Here is an 18,239-nt window from a genome sequence, read left to right as displayed (position 1 = left end):
CTTTTTCAAAATGTGTGACATTGACTAGCTGTACCACTCCTGATTTTGGAGTAACAGATTAGACCCCTCATCTTCCAGGCTGCTACAGGGTCAGTATATTTCGTCTTGTGGAAATTCAGCCTCTCTGTCTGTGAAGAGCAGTCCACTTATCTTGATCTTCACAAACTCTTTCACTATCTCACACCATTCATCAATATAACCACCCTTTTGTTCCCAAATTAACCGTCATCCACAATAACATCCTCAGCTATAAAGTAATGTCTCCGTTTTCTTATCTATGAAATAAGGGCATCACTGGTTTGCAAACTTTAAAAGAAAAGAAGATAATAGGGAAACATTCTCCTTCCCCAAATAGAATCTTACCTAGACTTCCAAGAATCAAAAACAGATAAAAGCAGAAATGCTCTGGTTAAAAGTGGAGGGAAGCAGTGGGGAAGCCAAGGACCTCACCTCCCTCAGCCTTCCTCCCTGCCACCTTCCCAAACCTCCAGATGTAACATTACGGGAGTGAGTAATTCCAGGTACATCAGTATTTCCCTCTCTGTCAGCAAAGAAGAGATCCTGAGGGCTTCAGTTGATCTGGTCTAATATAAAGCTCTCAAAGCAGAAATAGAGAACATAAATAATGCATTCTTCTTACCTCCAAATCATAATGACTTACCTACAGATCGGAATGCCATCTGAACAATAAGATCACCTCCTAAAGAGTGCCATTGCTTATTTGAAAATGTAAACAAAGAAAATCTATACTACCATACCATGGAATAAAGTGCATTTTATTAAAGAAACGAAACAGCATACACAGTACTCCCTGAAAGTACTTTGCTATTAAAGGACACAGTTGTACTCAAATCACAGCTATAGGAACCAAATGAAATAAAGTGGATGCTAGAAACCTAACACGGCACCTTCTATAGGTTAGTCCCACACTGACATCTCCACACACATAATAATCACCCTGGGTCAGAGGCTCACTTACCTTTAATTTCTCAGGATCCATCTCCTTAGCCATTTCCTCCTTTCTCATCTCAGCTATTGTTCGAGGGCCCTTTTTGTCTCTGTGAGCATTAAAACCTTGACCAGAGAGTAGGTCTTCAAAGTCAGCTGCTTTTTGTTTCCCTTCTGCAACATAATATTTTAAAAATTATTATGGTTTTTACTCTGAAACATAATATCATATCATTATATCACAACACTTGGTCTTCAAGGTGCTTTCACATGCACTAAGCCCTTAATCCTCTCAATTACCCTGTCATGTCCATTTTACAGATGAGGAAAGTAAAGTCTGGAGAACTTAAGAGATCATTCAGAATCATATACCATGTCCATGGCAAAGCTTGGACTCGGGGCGGGATTGCTAGATTAAGTCTAATTCCATATCCAGTGTTCCGTCTCTTCATAGATGAGGATATTCATGATTCTACCCCCTGCTCCCTCCCCCACGCCCCCCAGACCCCAGTCACACAATTAGTTAGTATCAGTGATGGGACCAAGACCTGGGTTTTGGTACTTGAAATCCATGCATGCCACTGCTTTCCTGCCCACACTCAGCTGACACTTTTAGTCCATCACAGTGCTCTTTTTTCCCAAGTCTGGTTTTAGCCTCACAATCTTTATCAGTCTGTTTGGAAAAGCAGCCTAGCATAGCAGCAAAGAACAAAGACCCTGGAGACAAACTCTCCAGGTTTGAATTCCAGCTCTGCCCTTATTAGCGATGTGATCTTGGGGCAAGTTCCTTGCCAACTCCATGCCTCAATTTCCTCATCTGTCAACCAGGCATGGTGTGCTTAGAACAGTGCCTGGCTGTTTAAATGTTTGTTGTTAAAACAAAACAGAACCAAAACACAGGAGTACATGCAGTCCATGCCCTTCAATCAAAGCTAGTGTTGGAATTGAAACCCACTTGCCAGCTCTATACTGTAAGGCATTCTGAACGTACACTGTCATACGCACACACTAAAATGTGAGTGCTCTGAGACTAGGGATTTTGTCTGTCTTGTTCGCTGCGTATCCCCAATGTTTTCTACACTGAAGACGCTCCATAAATATTTGCTGATTGAAGACATTCACCCCACATCTACTCAAAATAAGAACGGAGGGGAAGCCAGGTGACTCTATGGAATTATCCAGGAATATCCACTGCTAACTGAAGAACAAACATGATGTTGTATTCCCAATAAGAGGGTCCCTGTCATGTTAGTATTGTGAGAAGTCACCTGTGTCATATGCAGTAGAGTGTGGCGGTGAAGAGCAGGGGCTCTAGAGCCACACTGTCCTGGTTCAGATCTTGGCTGTGTCACTTACGAGCTGTATGGACTTAGGAAATTATTGACCTCTGCCTACAACATGGGGTTGGTTTGGGAAGATTATATTAAATAATATGCGAAAACTGCATAGAATAGCACCTGACATATAATAAGCACTCAATAAATGTCAGCTACAGCTACCAGGAAAAGTAGAATTTCATTTTCCATGTTCCATAGGAAGGCCTGTTTCCTTATCATGTCCCTAAACGTTTCATTCTTAGGTATAATCAAATCAACTGAAATGTAAAATATATCATAACAGGCCTTTTAGCAAACTCAAGTTTAACCATCCCTGCTATCCAAAATATATTATTTTTCACTCGCTATCAAGAATCCCATTTGAAAAAGGAAGAATCCCATCCAGGGTATCCTCCAGCCTTAGCTGTTGGGCCATTTTGTGTTCTTGTAACTTTCTTCTCAGAAGAGAGGAAAAAACCATCACAGGAAACCCAATGATCTCAGGAACATCCCCCAACCAGAGGATAAGCAAGACCAAACGTCCAAGATACGTCCACCCCTCTAAATGGGGTCCAAGAGCAAATGTGAACATAGTGCTTGAAAGGCTCCCAACCTTCCTCTTCTACCCTCTCTTCCAAAGGAATGACAGCTTCAAGATGCAACCACGCCTCCACTCACGTCCATTCAATACCCATTTAGTGCCTACTACATGCCAGGCGCTCTGCTAGGTGCTAATGACAATGAGGCATTGGTCTCAGCATGGAGAGAGACAGACAGGTGAGCCAGCACTCACAAAGCGATCTGTGTCAGGAGCCTGGTGAAACCTGGAGCTCCAGGCACCACCCTGGTGTAGGGATCGTGCTCTGTCTCTACAATTCAAAGACTGCCTCAGAAACTACCAGAATTGCTTTCTATCTCCTTCTTCAGACATACATACATTTGGGTACCCTACAGCCAGCCTCCATACCGTCATCCTTACCCAAGTTAGCTGCTCCTTTCCCACGTTCGTTCTGGCCCCCAGGCACAGATGAGAAGCTCACGTTGTAGTTGGGTCGGTTCTGGGGAGAGGAGTGGGGCATGCTGGACTGTGGCTTAGACTGTGTCTGCTGCCAGCTGTAGCCACTTCCCTGCTGCCACCCTCCACCCATAGGCTGGGGAGATGCTTTCTGTGGCGAGCTGAGAGGTGGAAATCCTCCACCCAATCCAGTTGGTGTGGAGGGTTTGCTGGCAAATGAAGAACCACCTACAGAACAAATTAAAAAAACAACAAAAAAAGGAGAGAGCGAGAAAGAAGGTAATGCTATTTTGAGTAGCCTCTAACTCCTGTGTCTCAAGTTACTGTTTACAGTGACTTCAGTGGAACTTCCCTTGACTGGTGGCACAATTAGCCTTGCTAATAGTTAAATAAATTGCAGTCATATATTTCCTTTAATCCCCACAATGACACTTTTAGGTATGTATTAATAGTCCCATTTTTTCTTTGGATGAACAAACTATAGCTCAGAGTAGTTAAGTGACTTTCTCAAAGTCACACAGCCAGAAGGTGGCAGAACTGGGACTTCAGTCCAAGTCTTTAACTCCAAGCCAGAAGAGCCCTGGCTCTTCCACTACGCCATCCCAGCCCTCCGTCCCATCCTCTCAGCAGACTCTACTTCACTGGAGTAAAAACTATCAAACGACAAGAACAGGGAATAAAACAAAATACATTCACTCATGAAGGTGCTACTTAAACTTCAATGAGCAGGATTATTCATGGTCTGTTATAAATACAAGCATGGTTAGTGCCCATGAGTAAACCAAGAGGTTTTGAAATTTCATAAATAGGTTTCAATTTCACACTACTTGCATTTCAGTGCAGGAGAGTAAACACAGCTAACACCCTGACAGCCTTGAATAGGGCAAAGAATCTTATTCGAGCTTTAGGAAATATTACTTTGTGCTGGGAATTTAAGTAGAATCTTGATTCTGTAACTCCTAACTTTTAAGTACTCACTGCATATATGCTGGGCTTTTTCTAAAATACGAAGACCAGTTGTAGCTCATGTTTAAAGAGGTAAAATGAGAAGCTGAAACATGGTGATCTACAGGGACCCTTTCAGGTACCAATTCCAAAACAACAGTGATAATAAAGTAACATTTGTATAGCTCTTAAGAAATTATAAAACATGTTTCTAAATATTACTGCCTTCAATCTACACAACACCCTTCAGAAGTAGGTAGTATTACTAGCCCCACTTTATTTATTTTTCTTTCTTTATCAAAATTACCATTTAAAAATTATTTATTTATTTATTTTTTTTTTTGTGGTACGTGGGCCTCTCACTGTTGTGGCCTCTCCCGTTGCGGAGCACAGGCTCCGGACGCGCAGGCTCAGCAGCCATGGCTCATGGGCCCAGCCGCTCTGCGGCATGTGGGATCTTCCCGGACTGGGGCACGAACCCGCATCCCCTGCATCGGCAGGCGGACTCTCAACCACTGTGCCACCAGGGAAGCCCAATTTTTTAAATTTTTATACAATTTTTAAAGGTTACTTTCCATTTAGTTATTACAAAATATTGGCTCTATTCCCTGTGTTGTACAATATATCCTTGAGCCTGTCTTACACCCAGTAGTTTGTACCTCCCACTTCCTCACCCCTATATTGTCCTTCCCTTACTCCACAACACTGGCAACGCCTAGTTTATTCTCTATATCTGTGAATCTGCTTCTTTTCTGTCATATTCACTAGTTCGTTGTATTTTTTAGGTTCCACGTATAAGTGATATCATACAGTATTTGTCTTTCTCTGTCTGACTTATTTCGCTTAGCATAATGCCCTCCGAGTCCATCCATGTTGCTACAAATGGCAAAATTTTGTTCTTTTTTATGGGTGAGTAGTATTCCATGATATATATATATATATATGCCACATCTTCTTTATCCATTCATCTGTTGATGGACCCTTGGTTGCTTCCATATCTTGGCAATCGTAAATAATGCTGCTATGAACATTGGGGTGCATGTATCTTTTCAAATTAGTGTTTTTGTTTTTTTCAGATATATACCCAGGAGTGGAATTGCTGGGTCATATAGTAGTTCCATTTTCAGTTTTTTGAGAAATGTCCATACTGTTTTCCACAGTCTGGCCCCACTTTAAAGATGAGGAAAGCAAGGCTCAGGGAGGTATACTGATATGCTCATGATCACACAGCTAGTTAATGGAGCTGGGGCTTGACTATGGGCTTCCTAGCTCCACATGTTATGTTCATTTCCTGCAGCCATAATCCCTAATCCCTCCCTAAATCTCTGAGTCTTTCACTACAACTCATCCCTTACTTACAGTGTCTTCTTTATATAGATACTGTTCCTCTGCTCTGATCTGGGCTCCTCTTTCCTTTCCTACTAGGAATGTTGTGTTATGACCATCGGACCCAGAGTCACTCTGAGTTTGAGTCTCTGCTCTGTTGCTCACTCGTGCATTCATTCTTGCATGCACTTATTCATTCATTCATTCATAGAGTCATTCATCAGTATCTGTTGAGCATTACTAAGTACCAGATACTGTGCACTGGGAATATAGCTGAAAAACATCTACAGAGAATCCTTGCTCTTCTGCAGTTCAGTGAAAAACTCATCTCCTTGACCTCAATTTTGTCACCTGTGAAATCAGAACTATGTCTAAGTCACAGGTATATCATGAAGGCACAATGGCTACGTGAAAGTTCTTCACAATCCCTGAGTTAAGCGAATAAGAGACGTTATTTTAAAATAATGCAATTTCATATGCCCAGCATGCACCAGGACACCATAAGGGCTCAATAAATACTTGGTAATAGGAAAAAGTAATGACAGGGTTATATTCTGCAGGTAGGCATCGCTGTCAGTGTCTAACTCAGAACACGAAGCCCCTCTTTGTGAGCCAGCCCCTGGGCCCTTCTGCCAACAGTGCATCAACATATACCTTAGGCTGGGTTTGCATTCTGCACTGGGAGTTCATTTTATATTTTAAGGATGCTTACTATCTTCTTTCTGAATATATATATGTTTATTATTTAAAAATTCAATAACACAGAAAGACCTGAAGAACTTAAAAAATACTTCCATATTCCCACCACACTGTCATTTATTTGTTCCTTTATAAAACACTATCGAGCATCTTCTCCACGCCAGGCTGCAGATACAGTGGTGAACAGGCAGACGCTGACTCTGATCTCAAACTGTTCATCAACATTGTAGGACTTTCTGATGTCTACCCTTCCGGAATATCTTCTACCCATGGTTAGCAATTCTAATTTTCAATGCCACCGAAGCGGAGAGCTGACAGAAATACAAAGCAGTAGCTAAACCCAGAGGCCACTGCAATCCTCATTAAAAGCAAAAGCAGTGGTCGTCAGACTCGGCTGTACGTTAGATTCACTTGGGGAGCTTTAAAAACTGTTTATAACCAAGCCACAGCCAAACCAATTAAGTCAGAATATCTATGGGAAGAACTACAGTGTTGGTATCAGAACTGTTCAATGTGAAAATACCTAAAGTTCTCAGAAGGATACTACCTTTTTTGAAAAATTGCAGCTATATAATTTGGAAGTTTAATTTTTACTCTAAAGCAATTACCTAAGAGTCAAAAATTCTAATGTGTAGCGCTTGCTTATATACCTGTCAAGAAAGTCACTTACCTTTCCTGAGCTATGTGAGTTGAAAAATGGGGAAATTTAGGAAACTAGTTTCCCTAGCAGTTTTTTAAGAATTACTGCATTTTAAAAACAACAAAGAACTCTTGAACTCCTCCTAGTAGGTATGCTGTTGCAGTGATACGGACGCAGCTATTCTGAAACTATTTTTGTTGTCTATTAATGCTGAGATCCAAGGAAACGGAAGATACACATATGGAATAGGGGAAAGTAAGGAAGAACCCTGTGGTAGTGGATGGAATTATATATTGATATATGTATTTATATCCACACATCACCTATCTCCATCTCCTGAAAGGCAGAGCAATGACACCCACCCCCGTACCAAAAAACATACTTAGAACAGATTCTGGTTTCTAAATACCACTCCCCACAAAAAGGAATGAGGATTCTTGGAAATGCCTGATTCCAGGACTGGGGTGTAAAAAGTTCAAGATAAGCCTAGAACATCTGTGCCATAAAGAAAGAAAGTTCTCAAAAATGATGGAATCAAGTGAAAAAGATATAGAAGCCAGAACAAAGGAGCTTTCACAAACTAAATGTGGGACAATGTAAACATTAAATAATGACAATAATAGATGATAACCAACTGAGTCCAAAAAGAATTCACTAGTCTGTTATGATGTGAGAGAGGGAGGGAGTCAGAAAGGAAGGGGGGAGGGGATGGAGAGAGAGGAGATTCTGCCTTAGAGTGAAATGCTAATTAATATACATAGAAAGAAGGACAGAACCAGACAATCACAATTCTGCAGATACCATGGTAATGCCTGCTTTAGGCAAGAATCACTAATGAATGCTGAAATGCTAAAATGAATGCTTCCCATTCCAAAACCTCCTGGGTACAAGTCAGATGGAGGACAGGATATTCTCAAATAGAACAGTCTCAAATTATCTCCCCAGATTACTCATTAATTACTATAGGGAAAAATGGTAACTTTATGGTGAAGAAACCTGGCAGACATCACCTTAACCAAGTGATCAAAGTTAACAAATCGAGACGTTCTCAACTGGCCTGTACCCTTCAAGTATCGATGTCACGAAAGGCTGAGGAATGATTCCAGGTTAAAGGTGTCTAAAAGGACATGACAACCAGATGCAAGACACGATGCTGGAATTTTTAAAAGAGCTTCCTATAAAGGTCACCTCTTCAGAGAGGCCTTCCCTAACCACTTGATATCTAAAATAACACCCCAGCCCATCCCCTACTCGCCATCACTTTCTGCCTTATTTTTTTCACAGCACTCTGCACGGGGCTTATAGTGCAAACTCCAGACCTAGACTTCATGGTGTTGAAACCTTGTGATTTGGGCAAGTTACTTAAACTTTTGTGTCCATGTTTCTTCATTTAAAAATGAGGACTATAACAGTTCCTACTTCAAAAGATAATTGGCAAGATTAAATGAAATGATACGTGTAAAGCACTTAAAATAGAGCCTGGCACTTAGTAAAACCTCCAAATAAACATTAATTGTTTTTATTACTTGACATTATATTATATATTTATTCATTTAGTATTTGTTTCCCCTTCTAGAATACAAGGCTTACAAAGGCAGGAATTTTGTTTTGGTTTTGTTAGTTTGGTTGGTTGGTTTTTACTAAAGGAGTGTTAGCACGTAGAAGGCACTTAGTAAATAGTTGTGGGATGAATAAATGGGTAAAAAATGAACAGTGGATAAGATTTTATTTGAAGTAGAACTTTGCCTGTTACATATGATGTTATTATTCTAAAATGTGAAGTTTATTTTAAGATATAAAAAAGAGAAATAATTTTGAGAGTTCTTAAAAGGAAAAAAGGTCTAAAGGGTATAAAAGAAAAGGTCAAGATTCTGACATAACTACTGGCAAAAAATAAAAAGGTAGTCACGTTCTCATTCCCTGCAGACAATTTGGTTCTAAATGCCTCAGGAGGGCTTTCAGAGAAACTAAACTATCAACGTGCCTCATTTAATCCTTCGTGTGAGGGCTGCCCCACCTTTATTTAACAACTCTGTACTGCCCAGAGAAGGAAGGAGGAAGAAAAGGTTTCAGAACACACTAGTCCAATGAACTACTCCTTGAAGAAAGGTTCCTTGGTGAAATAGTTTGAGAACCCTGCACACTGTATTCCCCTATTGGGATGCATCACCATGAGTGCTGATTCTCAGAAGTTTTTGCAGTAACCCAAATCCACCGAACCCAGTGTTTCCAAAATTACTTCCTCATGAAACACTTATTTTATAACAATAATTAACACATGATGAAAAACAGTCTGGATATACTATAAAGAGAGTCTATTTTCTGTATGGAATTTTAGAAACGGACCCGAGAGCACTGTCGCCAATGGAGAGAAGAGGGGGACAGTACGGGGATCTCACTAGCAACTTCACAGTAAGGCCTATGCACAGCTGGCCCTACCTGGCACAAATCTGACCAGCCTCATGTCTCTGTTTTTCTACACATTCATTACTTTTGCTGCAGCCAAACTCTATTGTCAGATGCTCCTGGAAGTTCTAACTTTATTTATGCTACTACTTCAAAATGAGTCATTAGAGAAACGGATTAATAGGGGTTAGTTCCAACCCAATACCTGAAGCCTGCTTCCTTTTTTAAAAAGTCAATCTCGGGTTTTAGAGTATAGCTTAAAAATACACACGATTTTAGATCCCAGGTAACAATACCAGCTTATTTTAACACCAAAGATTTAGATTTGAGGCTTGGTAGCCATAAGTAAATGTTATTTATATCTTTTTTTTTTTATTTTTTTTTATTTATATCTTAACCTGCTACATTTATACCTAATGTCCCAAGGTCGGCAAAAGGATCCAGAGTCCGGGGTTTGTTTTGATGGGTGGGAGTACCATGCAACGAGCCTGTTGGGCTGGTGGCAGCTGACTTGCTTCCCATTCCAAAACCTCCTGAAAAAAATAATAAGGTCATTGAAAATGAGTTAGTTGTCCAAGGCTGAATTCTGAAATTCAGAAATCCAGAGCTACTGCTCACCTTGTCTCTAAAGGCAAATTAGGACAGGGTTTGCAAATGTGTTAGGAGTTGCTAGACTTATTTCCCTGACTACTAGGTGAGTAGCGGCCTGGAGCAGAAACAGGGAACAGAGAAACCATACGTCATTTCCTGGCCACCCCTGCAAACTATTACGTCTAGCGTTTATCTCACATGTCACCTGACTTCATTCTTTCCTATGGGATTTGGAGTCAGGCCTGAATTCCGGTTCTGCCACTTCCTAGCTGAGTGACGTTTGGCATGTTGCTTAACTTCAATATTTTCTCGTTGGTTAGATAAAGAAACAGCAACTGCTTTAGAAGGTTCTGTGATAAACATAAAGTGTGTGTGTGTGTGTGTGTGTGTGTGTGTGTGTGTGTGTGTAACTTGCACAGCATCAGGAAACAATCACACAAGATGGCTCTCAAGAAATACAATACTAGCCATCAGAAAGAGAATTTATTTATTATAGACAAATCCAGCCCCCAAACAAGTCCTTTGTGAAGAAAGAAAACCATTCAGATTATGCAACACCTACTCTATGCCAGAAAATCTCACATAAGTTATTTCACTTAACTGTGTGGAACAAGAATTAGGAACCCCATTTTACAGGTAAGAAAACTGAAGTTAAGACTTGTAAAAAATCCAAGAGCTTCTAAACGGTTGAGTTAGACATAAATCCAGATTCGTCTAACTCAATTTATTGTCAAGGTATTTAGCAAATGAGACTTAGACAAGTTAAATACCATATACCATGCAGCACAACCATGCCATCAAGGGCAATGTGAAAAGCTCCACCAGACTGTGAGCCTTCAGGAACTTTCTTAGGTGGGCTTAACACTCTGTACGTACTCACTTCATCTTGGGTAAAGGATTATGCTTCGGCAACCAGTTAAGTGTGCACAAAATTAATCTGCTGACCATTACCTGGTTTAGTATGCCAGTCCCAACCTCCTGAAACATCTGGCTGAATGTTCACAGCAGGTGTACTAGAAGCTGCAAATGAGAAGAAAAAGAATCAGGACAACATAGCTCAGAATCCACTTTTCTGTTATACACTACCAAACGTAAGGTAGATAGCTAGTGGGAAGCAGCCGCGTAGCACAGGGAGATCAGCTCGGTGCTTTGTGACCGCCTGGAGGGGTGGGATAGGGATGGTGGGAGGGAGGGAGACGCAAGAGGGAAGAGATATGGGAACATGTGTATATGTATGGCTGACTCGCTTTGTTATGGAGCAGAAACTAACACACCATTGTAAAGCAATTATACTCCAATAAAGATGTAAAAAAAAAGAATCCACTTTTCTGAATTCACACAGGAAAATGCTCTCCCTCTCATGAGGCCTCATGACCTGTCCAGGTCCCAGGTGATTCAACTCCCCCTCTGAGCTCTCCCCACATTCTGCAACATTGTTATTTCGTGCCTTCATCTATGGTTACTTACATTGTGGGACTCGAGGGACATTGTTCCAGCTAATGATTAAGAACTCTCCAGACAATAGGGGCTTCTTAGACAATGGGTGAATTTCCAGGATGTCCGGCCCCCTTCCGAGAAGGAGGGAGATAACAAAATGTAAAAAAGGTGTCTGTCAAAGACCAATCAGGCAGCTGGGGACAAGTTCCCTCTCTGGTCCGAGCCTAAGCCGGGACCAATCAGCAGGAGAACACAACCAAATCTATAATTTACATACGGGGAAGTGGGAACCTATAAAACTGACATATTCGCGCCCAAAAGGGTTCCTTCTTCGACCTCCTGCGTGAGGACCAAGGAACCCCGGTGCACCGGCCTTCAATAAACCTCTTGCGTTTTGCATCGACTTCCGACTCTTGTTGTTTTCTGGGCGAGTCGAAACTCCTAGGAGACCGCGCAGGTCTAACATTTGGGGGCTCGTCCGGGATTCCACTCGCCCCGGACCACAAGAACATCGGGAGTTGGAGGTACCAGGTAAGCTCGAGCTTGATTGTCTGTTTGTCCCTTGTTCTTTGTGGGCCATTATCGGAGGAAAGCCGTAAGAATCGGCTTATTATGGAATCTGTATCGGACCTCTGGCTAGGCAGACGTGCTAATAGCCGGCGTCCATGAGCCCTAGGGGACGCCCTGGTGGCTCATCTGGAAGGAGAGGCAAACTCTGTCTCCCCTTCACTCGGTTTCGGCAGTTCCCTTGGTGATAACTGCCATCTGAAGAAGTTTCGGTTTTGAAGCGAGCTCGCGGTGGCCCATACGTATATGTGTTTCGTGGAGTTTTAACTGTTTCTGTATTGTGGTCTATTCTTCTTCTCTGACGGACGACAATGGGACAAACTATGACGACTTCTCTTTCCCTTACCCTAAGCTATTGGACCGAAGTTCGGGCCAGAGCCCGTAATTTTTCGGTAGAGGTAAAGAAAGGAAAGTGGCAGACTTTGTGTGCCTCTGAATGGCCAACATTTCAGATAGGATGGCCCCCCGAAGGATCCTTTTTATTAGACAAGATTAAGCTGCTGAAGTCTAAGATATTTAATATAGATCCCCCGGACATCCAGACCAAGTACCATATGTCTTGGTCTGGGAAGATTTAATTCTCTCCCCACCTCCGTGGGTCCGGCCCTTTGTTTCCTCAACAGGTATGTCCGCGCATACATCAGCAGCGTCGGAGATATTAGCCTTAAAGAAAAACCCCAACACGGAGAAGCTACCCGACGCCCCGGATCTACTGAAGGCGATTTATCCTGACCCGCAGTCCGATTTGCTTCTTTTGGATTCCCCACCCCCTTATCCTCCGGCCCCGAATCCCCTACCACCTAGAGGACCCCCCAGCTCCACTGCCCTCGGCACCAAGGGAACCATCCATGATGGAAGAAGAAAGGGGTCCCTCAGTGGGCACTAGGAGCCGGAGGGCTATCTCCCCGGACTCCACTGCCCTACCTCTTAGAGAATATGGCCCCCCCGATGGCCAAGGGAATAGACCTCTCCAATATTGGCCCTTTTCCTCTGCAGATCTTTATAATTGGAAAATGCATAACCCAACTTTTTCCGAAAATCCACAGGCCCTTACCGCTTTAATAGAATCTCTTGTTTTCTCCCACCAGCCCACATGGGATGATTGTCAGCAGCTGCTCCAGACTCTCCTAACGACTGAGGAGAGGCAACGGGTTCTTTTAGAAGCCAGAAAAAATGTATTAGGCGCCAATGGGCAACCTACCCAGCTGCCTAACGAGATTGATGCTGGTTTCCCACTCGTCAGGCCAAACTGGGATTTCAATGCCCCGGAAGGTAGGGAGCGCCTGAAAATGTATCGCCAGGCTCTGGTGGCGGGTCTCCATGGAGCGGCCAGACGGCCCACTAATTTGGCTAAGGTAAGGGAAGTAACTCAGGGGCCCCAGGAATCGCCAACTGTGTTCCTGGAACGTTTAATGGAAGCCTTTAGACGCTTTACCCCTTATGATCCAACTTCGGAGGGACATAGGGCTACTATAGCAATGGCTTTCATAGATCAAGCGGCCCCTGATATTAAGAAGAAATTACAGAGGCTAGATGGCTTGCAGGGATTTTCGCTTCAGGAGTTAGTAAAAGAGGCAGATAAAGTATATAACAAAAGAGAAACAGAGGAAGAGAAGGAAGAAAGAAAGCAGAAAGAGCAGGAAGCCCGTGAAATAAGACGGGATAAAAGACAGGAGAGGAATTTAAGTAAGATACTGGCCACTGCGGTTGGAGGAAAAAATATAGGGGATAGAAATAGGCAGGAAGGGCGAACGGCAGACAGAAGGCGGCCATTAGACAAGGACCAATGTGCCTACTGTAAAGAAAAAGGACATTGGGCGAGAGAATGCCCTAAGAAAAAGAATGGAGGAAGGCCAACCAAAAACAAAATCTTAACATTGAAAGAAGAAGACTAGGAAAGTCAGGGCTCGAACCCTCTCCCCGAGCCCCGGGTAACTCTTAAAGTGGAGGGGGAACCTGTTCAATTTTTGGTAGATACCGGAGCCCAGCACTCCGTCCTTCTCCACTCAAAAGGTCCTATCTCAGCTAAAAGGTCATGGGTACAAGGAGCCACTGGGAATAAACAATATTCATGGACCACACGAAGGACAGTAGATCTTGGGATTGGACGAGTAACCCATTCATTTTTGATTATTCCGGAATGCCCCTATCCTTTGCTGGGAAGAGATTTACTCTCCAAAGTAGGGGCTCAAATCCACTTTCAGCCAGAAGGTCCCACCATAACTGATAATAAGGGAAGGTTACTTCAAATATTGACTATAAAATTAGAAGATGAATATAAATTATACGAGCAGCCTTCATCCTCACGAGTTAATGTTACTGATTGGGTAACTCGGTTCCCTCAAGCCTGGGCAGAAACTGCCGGAATGGGGATGGCCAAAAATCGGCCCCCGGTGCTAGTGGAACTCAAGGCAACTGCCACCCCAATAACGGTCCGTCAATACCCCATGAGTAGAGAAGCCAAAGACGGTATCCGTCCCCATATACAGAGGCTACTAGACTTGGGCATCTTAATAAGATGTCAATCAGCATGGAACACCCCTCTCCTGCCGGTAAAGAAACCAGGAACAAATGATTATCGGCCGGTGCAGGATCTACGAGAGGTAAACAAACGGGTGGCAGACCTCCACCCCACAGTTCCAAACCCTTACAACCTCCTGAACACTCTTCCACCTCAACATACGTGGTATACTGTTTTGGACCTTAAAGATGCTTTTTTCTGTTTAAGACTCTCTCCCCTGAGCCAACCCTACTTTGCCTTCGAATGGAAAGATCCAACATCGGGAATGTCTGGTCAGCTGACATGGACACGGCTACCTCAGGGATTTAAGAACTCCCCGACCATCTTTGATGAAGCCCTCCATCAGGATTTGGCATTATATAGAGAATCAAATCCCCAGGTAACATTACTCCAATACGTTGATGATATTTTATTAGCTGCTGAGACCCAAGAAGATTGTATCAAGGGTACTGAAAAACTGTTAACGGAACTTGGAACCCTGGGATATAGAGCCTCAGCCAAGAAAGCACAAATATGCCAACAACAGGTCAGTTACCTGGGGTATCTATTAAAAGGGGGGCAAAGATGGCTCACGGAGAGCAGAAAGGATACGGTGGCCCAAATTCCGGCTCCCAAAAACGCCAGGCAGGTTAGAGAATTTTTGGGGACGGCCGGATTCTGTAGACTATGGATTCCAGGGTTTGCTGAGCTGGCAGCCCCATTGTACCCCCTAACCAAAAACAGCACTCCTTTCGTTTGGGGCGATAAGGAACAACGGGCTTTTGACCAAATCAAACGAGCTTTACTTTCAGCTCCAGCCCTAGGACTGCCAGATGTAAACAAACCTTTTCATTTATATGTGGCCGAAAATAAGGGCATTGCAAAAGGAGTATTGACTCAGAAATTGGGTCCCTGGAATCGCCCAGTTGCTTATTTGTTAAAAAAATTGGACCCTGTGGCATCAGGATGGCCCACCTGTTTAAAGATAATCGCTGCAGTGGCCGTTCTAGTCAAAGATGCTGACAAACTAACTTTAGGACAAAATCTAACAATAACAGCTCCTCATGCCCTGGAAAATGTAGTCCGTCAACCACCGGATAGGTGGCTAACTAATGCCAGGATGACCCATTACCAAACCCTGTTGCTAAACTCAGATCGCATCAAGTTTGCTCCAGCCACAGGACTCAATCCAGCCACCTTGCTACCTGATCCTGACTTGGAAGGCTCCACCATCATACATGATTGTCAGGAAGTACTAGCCGCAGCACACTGCAGTAGGCCAGATCTGATGGACCTGCCCCTCCCTGATGCTGATTTCACCTGGTTCACGGATGGGAGCAGTTTCCTGGAGGAAGGTAAGCGTCGAACTGGGGCAGCCGTGGTAGACGGAAAACAAGTCATATGGGCAGCGGCGCTACCACAAGGGACCTCAGCCCAACGAGCTGAATTAATTGCCCTGATGAGGGCATTAGAGATGGCAGAGAATAAAAAAGTAAACATCTACACAGACAGTAGATATGCGTTTGCTACCGCTCATATCCACGGTGCCATTTACCAACAGAGAGGGCTACTAACTTCAGGTGGCAAAGAAATTAAAAACAAAGACGAAATCGTGGCTTTGTTGACTGCACTCATGCTTCCTACTAAAGTCAGTATCATCCACTGCCCTGGACATCAAAAAGGAAATACCCCAATAATTAGGGGAAATAATATGGCTGACCAAGTGGCCCGAGAAATAGCATCGGGAGAAGTCATTTTAGGACTGTCAGATAAAGTTCCTGAAAAACCAGGCCGCGATGAAGAAATCATCCCGGCCACAACAAAAGGAACTTTGTCCCCTCAGCAAGCAGAATCCATGTTACAACAGATGCACAGATGGACACATTTGGGGACTAAAAAGATGGTAGCCTTGTTACAAAAAGCCGGGTACGAAACCCCTGGAATGACAAAATTAGCTGAACAAATTGTGCAGGAATGCGTCCCATGTCAACAGGTAAATGCTCACAAAGGGAAACTTGAAACTGGAAAGAGACTCAGGGGGGACCGCCCAGGAACTTACTGGGAAGTGGACTTTACCGAAGTGCGTCCTGGAAGGTACGGTAATAAATACCTTTTAGTTTTTGTAGACACTTTTTCAGGATGGATAGAGGCTTTCCCAACAAAGAAAGAAACAGCTGCTGTAGTAGCCAAGAAGATTTTAGAAGAAATTTTTCCTCGATTTGGAGCATCAAAGGTAATAGGGTCTGATAATGGTCCAGCCTTCGTCGCCCAGGTAAGTCAGGATGTGGCCAGATATTTGGGGACTGATTGGAAATTACATTGTGCCTATAGACCCCAAAGTTTAGGTCAGGTAAAAAGAATGAATAGGACTCTAAAAGAGACCCTAACTAAATTGTCCTTGGAGACTGGCGGTACCGATTGGACGGTGCTCCTTCCTTTGGCCCTATTCCGGGTTAGAAATACACCTTCCCGATACCATCTTACTCCTTTTGAAATATTATATGGTGCCCCGCCTCCCCTCCTCACTTTAGGAAAAGAAATAAAACCTGATTGTCAAAATAACACTGACTTATATGCTAGGCTACTGGGACTCCAATTGGTCCAGAAAGAAATATGGTCCCAACTCGCCAAGGCCTACCAACCGGGAACACCGGGAGAAACTCATCCTTTCCAAGTCAGAGACTCCGTATACGTCCGTCGGCATCGAACCCAGACGTTGGAACCTCGATGGAAAGGACCATACACCGTCCTCCTCACCACCCCAACGGCCATAAAAGTGGATGGCATCGCTGCCTGGATCCATGCTTCACATGTGAAGGCTGCACCAGCGACGGCATCATCAGGATGGCGGGCCCAAAGAACCGACAACCCGCTCAAACTCAAGCTTCTACGAACCTAAGACTTATAATTTTGGTTTTACTGCCTTTACTGACTGTAAGTGATTTTAGCCCTCACCTCCCCCAACGTTTAACTTGGCAGGTAATTTCTCAGACTGGAGATGTAACCTGGTCCATTAGTCATACTGCACCCCCCTGGACCTGGTGGCCAGATCTTTTTCCTGATGTTTGTAAATTGGCTATAGGAGCACCTTATTGGGATACAGAAGATTCTCATGATATGAACACTGCCCCTTCCAAAGTTTCGGAAACTGATTGGTTTGGGCCGGGTTGCAAAAATGCAGGCAAAAGAATGATGCTTGGTATCCTCACTTTCTACGTATGCCCCGGGTTCCACCGCCCTTGATCTCTGAATTATAAATGTGGTGGAACTGAAAACTTTTATTGCAAAAGCTGGGGATGTGAAACTACCGGGGATACTAATTGGAAACCCACCTCAACTTGGGATTTTATTACTGTAACGGCTAATTATTCTCATAATGAGGATACCGGACACCGGAGTAAATGTTCAGGATGGTGTCATCCCCTTAAAATTTCCTTTAGTAATCCCGGAAAAAGAGATAAAAAATGGATAAATGGTCATTCTTGGGGCGTTAGATTTTACATGAGGGGATATGATTTAGGAATATTAATGACCCTTAAGCTAAAGATTGAGACTCCTGCTCCTATATCAATAGGCCCAAATCCCATACTTGGCCCCCCTTTGCTTCCCCCGGCCCCTTCAACTACGTCAACAAAGAATGAGACTAATGAAACCTCTGGATCCAAAGAACCCACAGTTAAGCCTGGGACTCCTCAGGATAGGATGTTTTCTTTGGTGCAGGCAGCCTTTACGGTTCTCAATGCTACAAACCCAGAGGCTACAAAATCATGTTGGCTTTGCTATGCTGCCCCTCCCCCTTATTATGATGCTATAGGATATAGCTCCAACTATACTAATTCTACCTCCTCA

At 43.3% G+C, this 18,239-nt stretch overlaps 1 protein-coding gene across 4 annotated transcripts in view; it reads right to left on the bottom strand.

Moving 5' to 3' along the window:
* Positions 1-18,239, bottom strand: part of DNAJC6 (DnaJ heat shock protein family (Hsp40) member C6) — a 162,857-nt gene that overhangs the window by 5,106 nt on the left and 139,512 nt on the right. For all 4 annotated transcript variants that reach the window (XM_067726445.1, XM_067726444.1, XM_067726447.1 and 1 more), the window contains 4 exons: positions 10,838-10,906; positions 9,709-9,828; positions 3,244-3,507; positions 980-1,122 (listed from right to left, as the gene is read on the bottom strand). In XM_067726445.1, the coding sequence (XP_067582546.1) occupies positions 980-1,122; positions 3,244-3,507; positions 9,709-9,828; positions 10,838-10,906 (596 nt within the window). The remainder of the gene's footprint in view (positions 1-979; positions 1,123-3,243; positions 3,508-9,708; positions 9,829-10,837; positions 10,907-18,239) is intronic.

Source organism: Pseudorca crassidens, chromosome 2, assembly GCF_039906515.1.
Source record: "Pseudorca crassidens isolate mPseCra1 chromosome 2, mPseCra1.hap1, whole genome shotgun sequence".
Classification (NCBI taxonomy): domain Eukaryota; kingdom Metazoa; phylum Chordata; class Mammalia; order Artiodactyla; family Delphinidae; genus Pseudorca; species Pseudorca crassidens.
Note: the sequence above shows the minus strand (reverse complement) of the source record. Positions and strands in the feature narration are given on the sequence as shown.